Here is a 9,568-nt window from a genome sequence, read left to right as displayed (position 1 = left end):
TCATGTTTGCGAATTGTCCAGCTGAATCTCAAAATTTCTTATCGCAGCTTGTTGGATCTTGTTATTTTCTCTGGTTTCGTTCATGAAATCCATGTGCGATTTAGAAAGGGCAGTAAGGAGATCATCATGAGATTTCTTCTCTTGAGGTATAAAACCTGGTGGTGCGTTCAAAGCGTTGTTAGGATTCCCATATGACAGGTTAGGGTGATTTCTCAACCTATTATCATAGGAGTTGGAGTATGGGTAACTCTTCCTTCCTTGATTCATCACATAGTTTACTTGTTCCAAGGTTTGCGGATTCAAAGAGTCTATCATGCATTCTCCAATCCCATGTTGCCCATTACACCTGTCACAAAGTTGCATAATAGAATTGACAGGATTAGTAGTCAATAAGTCCAATTTTCTTACCATATTATCTACTTTGGCATTGATTGCTGTAGTGGCATCTATTTCATAGACTCCTGCAGTCTTCTTCCTTTCAAAGTTGCTTTGATAATGGCTATTGCTTGCCATCTCTTCTATCAGTCATATGCCTCATCAATCTCTTTTCTTTCAAAAGATCCACCTACAACTGCATCTAGAGTGATTTTAATGTTAGGAGATAATGCATTATAGAAAGTTTGTACTTGTAACCATTTAGGCAAACTGTGATGTGGGCACTTTCTCAATAAGTCCTTGAATCTTCCCAAGCTTCGTACAAACTTTCTTGATTATGGTGGACAAAGGTCATTATCTCATTGCGCAGTTTTGTGGTCTTTGAAGATGGAAAGAATTTGCTAAAAACTTTTGGGTTAATTCCTCCCATGTGGTAAAACTTCCAGCAGGACATGATTGTAACCAAGATCGTGCTTTGTCCCTAAGAGTGAAAGGGAAGAGTCTTAGTTTTATGGCATCTACGGAAACACCATTTTCTTTGAAAGTATCGCAAATTTTCAGGAAATTTGCGATATGAGCGTTAGGATCTTCACTAGGTAAACCTCCATATTGAATTGAGGTGGAAAGCATTTTGGATAATTGCAGGTTTAATTTCAAAATTATTACTTCCACCCAAGGTCTTGTGATACTTGAGGTTGTCCCATTAAAGAGTAGGTATGGTGTAGTCTCGCAAAGGTACGACCGGATGTTGAGGTGGAGGTCTATTTTTGGGGTTGACTTCGTCACCCATGTCTGCTTGTTGTTCGGGTTTGCTTTCACGTGTTCTTCTAGGGAGCATTGTTCTTACGACAAGTCTTTTCAATTCTGGATCAAAGACTAGGGGTTCAGTCCTACCTGACCTTCTTTGCATAAACACCTGAAATAATTCTTAAAAAAAATTAAATAAAACAGAAAAGCAAATGTCTAAATTAATAATAGGGTAATTAGTATTGATATTGATAATGCCAATCCCCGGCAACGGCGCTAAAAACTTGATAGTGATTTTTCGCAAGTATACGAATCGTAGCAAGTTATATAAAGTAAGTAGAGTATCGTCTTCTCAGGGATCGTATATCAAGTATTAAAATTGTGTTAACATATTATTATTTAAACGGCAATAATAGAGATCTATTGTAAGAAAAGTAAATTCTAAAAATAAGACAGAAATATAGCAAGCAACAATATTCAGATGAAAAGAAATCAAGGATGTAAAAACTACTAGGGATTTTGATTTCACTTAACTTTATCCAATTTATTTTATTACTTTGTTAATCAATGTTAATTGTTCAAGTAGGGAAAACAACCCTAAAATCACTAACAAGCTCTCCCGATGTATTGTTAGCTATTCTAACCCGGTCTAATTACCTATCTTCCAATAGTCAATCAAACATGAATTAAATCATTAAGTTTTGTGGTTTGTTTTGTGAATTCATAACCTAAGGTTATTAACTTATGAAAACCCTCATGAGTCAAATCACATAGCTTCTGCATCAAGTTATTATTCTCATGTAATTTATTACCATATTCATATCAAAAACCCTTCTCCCGATAGTGATTAATGAAATAAATCAATCCATGGGAGAAACTCTGCCTGGAACCATTAAGTGCAAATAAATTATACTTTGAACAAAGAAAAACAAATCTAATTTTTATAAATTGGAGAAGAATTTAAGCTACATCAAATACCTAGTACGAGTATTTAGTTCGATATAGTAATTAAATAAAACTCAATAATACTTGAATAAAATTTCATAATTAATATGAATAATGAAAAGTAAAACAAAATTAAGAGTTTAGAAATAAAAATTAGGCGACAGATACGTGGACGGCTTCCTTGAATCTTAGCCTAAATCTTGAATGCTTGAAGTCATTGAGAGAGAGAGAACTATGTAGAAAAAAATAGAACAAGAGATGATTCTACACTGAATGGCTCCTCTCTTTATATAGACCTCCTGGAAGAAAATCCGACTCCATTTAGGAAATAGAATCCTTATTAAGTACGAAATCTTTTTTGGAGATCACAAACTGTTTAGGCTTGGATTTTTTCTCAATTAGGACTCTTCCATCTTCTTAAATAGGTTTAGATCTTGATTTGCAAGTTAGGAAAATATCTGAGGTGGGCCCATGTAAGTTATAGAGACTGGCTTGCATTTTTAATTCAAGACAGCATTATATTCGTAGCACGGGCGTGCTCCATAGCATGGCTTGGGCGTGCTAGAGACTGAGTTCTATGAATGATCTAGCACGGGCCGTGCTCTGCAACACGTCCAGAGAAGTATTTGTAGCACGGGCGCTCTTCATAGCACGGTCAGGGCGTGCTAAGCTCTGACTTTCCAAGATAAAATGCATCACGGGCGTGCTTATGCAAGCACGCCCTGAGGTCCTTTTAGGCACGGGCGTGCCAGATAGCACGAGCTAGCCGTGCTAGAGTCTGAGTCTCCACTTGATTTTCCTTAAGTTTAGCGCGAGCGTGCTAATATGCACAGGCTGGGAGTGTCAGAGCCTGAGTGTTTTGCTTTGTAATGCTCTTTTCTGTGCCAAAATCCTGCAAATTTCTTTAAGATTAAGTGGATTATGATCCAAGGGAGTTTTGAAAAAAATATAAATAAAACGAAGTACAAATTAGTTAAAGTGATTAAAATTACTAAAATTTCAAATAAAAACTATATTAAAAATACTGTAAAAATGACACCTATCAATTTCAAATTTTAAGTCAACATTTTAATGTTTTTTTTTTGTCATTTTAATTTTAATAGCTAATCAAATATTTATTTTTATCGAACACATTTACTTTAAACTACTACGTAAACACGTAACAGCTAATAATTAATATCTAATAGTTAAAAGCTAATATTGACCTACGTACCCATAACGTCCAACCACTCCAAAAGCAATTCTACTTTTTTTTTTTATAGAAAAATAAATGCTGAAGTTGAAGGAAAGGGCAGCGAGGGCCCCACATTGACAGCCACACGAAATTACAGCCATTCCTTTAAGTAAAAAAAAAAAATCAATCAAAATGGTAATACAATGCAATTGTTTTGATGTGTCAATAAATTTAATATCACGTTAACACGTTTCATCGACTGCAAGAAGTCATGTCTATGCGTACTGTTGAGAATCTCGTTTAGAGTGCTTTAAATATGGGCTTCGTGCAAAGCAGATTACACATGCCCACAGCATAGACACGTAAGAAAGAGCCATAGACAGATATAGGGAGAGAAAAGCACTTCCCCTGCAAGAAGTGCTTTTGAGGGAGAAGTAGAAGCGTTTCTCTGCAACAAGTGCTTTTCGAAGAGCAAACATATCTGGGATAATCTTCAGGTACTTATTATTTTTAAATATGTAATTGTTTTGGTTTACTCTAATCTCCTGTTGTTGATAGGCAGATCTCAGATTATTTTTACTTAAATTTTTCAACAATTAGATTTTCTTGCCGGTGCATGCAATGTGGAACTCCACTACCATTATAAATTTAATATTATAAGGGTAATGAGCTAAATAGTGATATTACATATATTTAAGGGATTAAATAGTAAATATGATAAAGTATTTAACTAAAATTGCAGTTTTTGGACCGGAAGTGGCCTAAATTTCAAGGACTAATAAGTCAATTTATTAAATTAGAGGAATAAAATTGTAATTTTGATCAAATTTAAGAGACTAAAGTGAAGGAATTAATAATAAATTACTCCGAGTCTCTAAAGTTTGACTATAATTGTTATTTAGTCTTTATATGTTGACTAAATAATTAGTCTTTTACATTTTTTTTTTTTGATTATTTGATCATTTGATCATTTACAATTTAATATAAAGTTCCTATTTGGTTCTTCGTATGTTTAGCCTTTTATTTAATGGTGAAAATACGAAAGGACTAAATAGTTTAATAGATTCAAAAATTAGGAGTGATTAAGTTGTTTAGTTAAAATACATGGTCAAATAGTAATTGAGATCAAATTTTAGGGACTAAATAGTAATTCTCCCATGAATTAATAAAGAATGTGAATAAATAAATATTGAAAATTGAGGAAAAAGAAACATGGTATCCTTAGAAAATTGCATATTTATCCCTATTTTTTTAAAATAAATAAATTATTTCAAGAAAATAATGATTTCCTTAAAAAAAATTGTTTGGAGTATTTTCAACTACATTTTAGTAGATATTTTTATATTCCAAACTCAAACCATTTCAACATAAATCATTTATTAAGTATAATTTTTTTCAAATTTTTCTTTTTAATTTTTGCGTTGACAAATTTTTTTAATTTTTTATTTTGGCCTCCCTAAATTTTTGAAAATTTTCTCCTAAGTTTGATATCTACCGGCTGCCTCCTTGCGTGCTCCTTACGACTTTGCGTGGAATTAATATGCAAGCTATTAGACATTTTCGTTGACTTGAAAATCATTTGAAGGACGGTGAGCAGTTCTATCTATGAGAAAACACTTGCTAGGTACGTGACATCTTAGACGAATTTCAGGTTATATAAGCAATAACGTAAAAGTAACGTATACGAGAAAAAATAAATTTAGACTGATAAGTCATGATTTGGGCTATGAGGTGGTTTTAGTTCGAAAATAAATCTGTGCAGGCTAAGTTTAAAGTAGACAATATATTTTGCCAAAACAAATATATTTAATTTAATATAGTGGTGGATCTATTAATGAAGAAAAAAAGTAAAAAAAAAAAAAAGAAGTATAAACAAAACATGCTTACAATTTTTTTTAATTAGTTAGAAAAGGTTTAATAATTTGTTTCTTAGTTATTATAATTAGGGATAAGGTGAAAGTAATTATGTAAATGCAATTTATTTTTAAATTTTTTTAGAAGAAGGTTTAGCAATTAATAAAATGACCTTGTTAAGAACAACTTGTTTTGGATCAAACGTTTTTTTTTTTTTAGTTTTAATTTAACTTTTTTCCTACTTTATGTGCATAAATAAAAATAACACAACAGAGGTGCCTCCAGGGCTGAGTAAAGAAGGCATAAAAAATTAATTCAAATACTATGTTACTGAAAAACAGTCAAAACGCTAAAAGCTATTTAAAAAGTTATCGTCAAACACAACCTTAAGTTACAAGGGTAATCTTTACATGAAAGTGAGTACCAACAAATTTTTCTAAAACTAGCCTTTCTTAATTTTTAATAAGCCTATGCTAAAGTATATTAATGTTTTCTGTAGTCTTATTTGTTCATTCATTTTCAAGTTAGAGGTAAAGACGGAAAGTTGCATTCTGAATAAGCCATTTTTGCCTCATTTGATTTTGAAAAGTATCGTTCCTTGTCAATGTTAATAATTAGTTGGGCATGACAAATCGGGAAATGCATAGAAAAAAAACTTTTTCAATTGTAGACAAAAGTTAATTATGGCATTCACCTTCCCATCAATGATATTAAATATAATACTACATGGGATTTTTTTTTTTTTTTTTGAGAATATATATATATGGGATTTTGGAAGTGAATAGATGTATGAAAAATCAACTAGGTGGACTTGAATTCTATATCTTGGGTCCACAAACTGTGATGGAACTGAGCTTCTAATATTCAAGGGTGAAAATGAATTGAAGAGTCAAAGGTTTTACAAAATTAATATTTCATCTCTATTGTTTGGAGAAACTATTGCGAGGTCCCTGAGTTTTGGTTTTGTTAAACTATTCACCCCTTCCATCAGTGCTATTTTTGTTGTTAAATATCCTATTTTGGTCATATCACATTAATATTTAACATACCAATCATCAGGAACTTCACAGTTTTTTCAAACACAAAATTTCAGTTAAATCTTTATGGACTTTATAGTAATTTATGCTAATTTTAAACATTCTTGGGGAGGAGGGGTAAAAGTAAATAATTGATTTAATTTAAATATACAATAAGAGAATTTCAAAAATATTATTGGAGGGAGATTACCACCTACTCTAGGCATCTGCCGTTGCTCATCAGGATCTCATCTGGTGTTACTTTCATCAATGCAAATATCTTGCCCCCATATTTTTGTTATGGAAATTTTGGTCCCATTACAATTATTAGATAAATTTGTTGTATAATTGTGAAACTTATATGTTGGGGATATCACATACAAATGATAGATTTTCTTTTTTTTTTTTTAATTATTCTTTTTTGGAGGTTTAATTAGTTTGGGATACAAAATAAGAAGCAGTTCACCTATAAAACAAACTGACGAAAGTAAGAATTTTTAAAAATTGTTCCTTCCTCTTCTCAAAAATAAATAAATAAATAAATAAATGTTCCTTCCATGATCATTAGGTAAATGGAAAATACTTGTCTAGACTATTTTTTTTTTTTTTTTTTTTTTTTTCATATGTGGACCAAGTCTGGATAAGTAAATCCTAAACTAGGGGGTAGTTTGTTGCTGTTTTTTATTTGTGCCTTTTTTTTTTTTTTTAATAACAGCATTTCAGTTATAACTAGAAAAAGCTAACTTCAATCCAATTAATGTTTAATAATGAATCTGCAGAGAAGCTTAACAGTTAATAACAGCATTTCAGTTATAACTAGAAAAAGCTAACTTCAATCCAATTAATGTTTAATAATGAATCTGCAGAGAAGCTTAACAGAACAATGGGAGCCGGTGGCCAAAAAACTGCTGTCCTCGTCAGCAGTAAGTTCAAGGAAATGGAAACCAACAGACGCCTGAAGCGAGTTCCACACACAAAACCTCCATTCACTCTTGGCCAAATCAAACAAGCCATCCCATCCCATTGCTTTAAACGCTCCCTTCTCCGCTCTTTCTCCTACCTTGTTTATGACCTCTCTTTAAGCTCTCTCTTCTACTACATTGCCGCTAGCTACTTCCATCTTCTCCCTTCTCCGATCTCCTACATTGCTTGGCCCATCTACTGGACTCTCCAGGGCTGCACTCTCACTGGTGTTTGGGTCATTGCTCATGAATGCGGCCACCATGCTTTTAGTGACTATCAATGGGTTGATGACACTGTTGGCCTAATTCTCCACTCTTCACTTCTTGTTCCTTATTTTTCATGGAAAATTAGCCATCGTCGCCATCACTCCAACACCGGTTCCATTGAACGTGATGAGGTCTTTGTCCCCAAATTCAAGTCTAGAATCCCTTGGTATTCCCAGTACCTCAATAATCCACTAGGCCGAGCTTTAGCCCTCGCAGCCACACTCACGGTCGGCTGGCCGTTGTACTTAGCCTTCAATGTCTCTGGACGACCTTATAATCGGTTTGCTTGTCACTTTGATCCTTCTGGACCTATATATTCTGATAGAGAAAGGCTTCAGATTTACATTTCTGACATTGGGATTTTCGCTGCAACTTATGTGCTCTATCAGATTGCCATGGCAAAAGGGTTAGCTTGGCTGATATCTATTTATGGGATACCATTGCTTATTGTTAATGCTTTTCTTGTGACAATCACATATTTGCAGCACACTCACCCTGCATTGCCACACTATGACTCGTCCGAATGGGATTGGCTCCGGGGAGCTTTGTCGACAGTGGATAGAGATTATGGGGTGTTGAATAAGGTTTTCCATAATATTACAGACACTCATGTAACCCACCATCTCTTCTCTACAATGCCTCATTATCATGCAATGGAGGCCACTAAAGCAATCAAGCCTATATTGGGCGAGTATTATCAGTTTGATGGCACTCCGATTCTTATGGCGCTCTGGAGGGAGGCCAAGGAGTGCCTGTTTGTCGAGCCAGAAGAGGGAGGTCCCAACCGAGGAGTTCTCTGGTATGGAAATAAGTATTAAGAGCTATAATATGTGGTTTGGCCTTCAGAGAAGTTAATTAGAATAACTATGCAGAGAGTGTGAATGTAGTATAGATGTTAGTAATGGAGAAGAAAAACTATATGCGTAGTAGCTTCTTTACGGGAAAGTGGTGTTTGAGTTATGTCTGTTTATGGAACTCTACAACTTGAATTAAGTCGTTTAGTTTTTAAATCATCGTTTGCTCTTTGTTTTTTAATTTCTTATATATTGAATTAAGTCGATGTTATTGGTACAATGAAATATATAAAAAGTTATTAATAAAGCGTTAACCTCAATTCTCGTAAGAGTAAGAACATGAAAAACTTTTATACTTTATGGTCCGAGAGAATTATATATACACACACTATAATTAATTAATTATAATGTTATATGCCAGGAAAATGTTTCGATCTATATCTCTCTCCATTCGATATTATTTCTCTCCTTTTTGTTGTTTTTCTAAAAATTTTAATATATTTAAATATCTATATTTATATAATATAAAAGCATGATAGTTTGCTTTATATGGAAACTAAATATAAAGAGCACAATTTGTCACTAGGATGGCTGTTAGAATTCTAACACAATTTGTCACTTGATAGTATTTTGAATTATAGAATGACAAATGTTAGAATTCTAACACAATTTAACATAATTGTAAGAATTGTAAGAACATCAGTTGTTTTATATTTTCAGATAATTCTTATCAAGATAATAACTATAAAAAAAAGATTATCTCTAGCATTTAATATATTAATCTAAATTTATTCCTTCTTACAAAACAATTAATAAGTAATCCACACACTTAAAAAAGTGTGTATAAACAATATATAAACAATTTAAAAAATATAAATTGAAACGTACAGGATACGATACTTTTTAAAAAAGTAAGACATCCTGACGCTTAGGACACACTAAATAAGTAATACATTAATATTTTCAATAAATAAATAATTATTTATAATAAATCATAAATATAAACAAAAACAATGAATTTCTCATTTCAACAACACAAAACAAAATTTTAAAAAAAAAACTTCATTTTTTTGATAATAAAAAAAGTCTTGATTGATTAACTTGGGTATAAAATAGTCTTATATACCAGGAGTTAAGTTGCACGAACACAGGACACGAGATACAGGAACATATGGATACAATAATTTTTAAAAGTAAAACATCCACACGCTTAGAATATACTACACTAAATAAGTAATATACTAATATTTCAAATAAATAAATAATCATTTATAATAATTATAAACATAAAATAAAAAAAACTTAATTTCTTATTTCAATGACACAAAAACAAATTAAAAAAAAAACACTTCATTTTTTACTGGTATAAAAAAAAATCATGGTTGATTAGTTTGGTGTATTGAGTAGTTCCATACACCAGGAGCTAGGTTGCAC

The 9,568-nt window shown here is 32.2% G+C and overlaps 1 protein-coding gene and 1 non-coding gene across 3 annotated transcripts; both read left to right on the top strand.

Annotated features, from left to right (window-relative positions):
* Positions 1 to 642: 642 nt before the first annotated feature.
* On the top strand, positions 643 to 748 carry LOC149492074 (small nucleolar RNA R71). The gene has a single exon (XR_016319154.1). It is a non-coding gene; the product is annotated as a small nucleolar RNA R71 (small nucleolar RNA).
* Positions 749 to 3,635: 2,887 nt separating this feature from the next.
* Positions 3,636 to 8,267, top strand: LOC149492073 (bifunctional desaturase/conjugase FADX-like). Of its 2 annotated transcripts, XM_089716891.1 has the most exons (3): positions 3,670 to 3,738; positions 6,891 to 6,902; positions 6,991 to 8,267. In XM_089716891.1, exon 3 carries the CDS (start codon positions 6,995 to 6,997, stop codon positions 8,156 to 8,158), a length of 1,164 nt encoding a protein of 387 aa, XP_089573017.1. In that variant the 5' UTR covers positions 3,670 to 3,738; positions 6,891 to 6,902; positions 6,991 to 6,994; the 3' UTR covers positions 8,159 to 8,267. The 2 variants fall into 2 exon arrangements, with proteins under 2 accessions (XP_089573016.1, XP_089573017.1); XM_089716890.1 differs by lacking the exon at positions 6,891 to 6,902 and having other exon boundaries at positions 3,636 to 3,738; positions 6,978 to 8,267.
* The last annotated feature ends 1,301 nt before the right edge of the window (positions 8,268 to 9,568 follow it).

This window comes from Jatropha curcas, unplaced genomic scaffold (assembly GCF_041381405.1).
Source record: "Jatropha curcas cultivar XTBG-Jc1 unplaced genomic scaffold, XTBG_Jcur_1.0 HiC_scaffold_127_pilon, whole genome shotgun sequence".
Lineage (NCBI taxonomy): Eukaryota > Viridiplantae > Streptophyta > Magnoliopsida > Malpighiales > Euphorbiaceae > Jatropha > Jatropha curcas.
The sequence above is the reverse complement of the archived record's forward strand: the minus strand, read 5'-3'. Positions and strand labels throughout refer to the sequence as shown.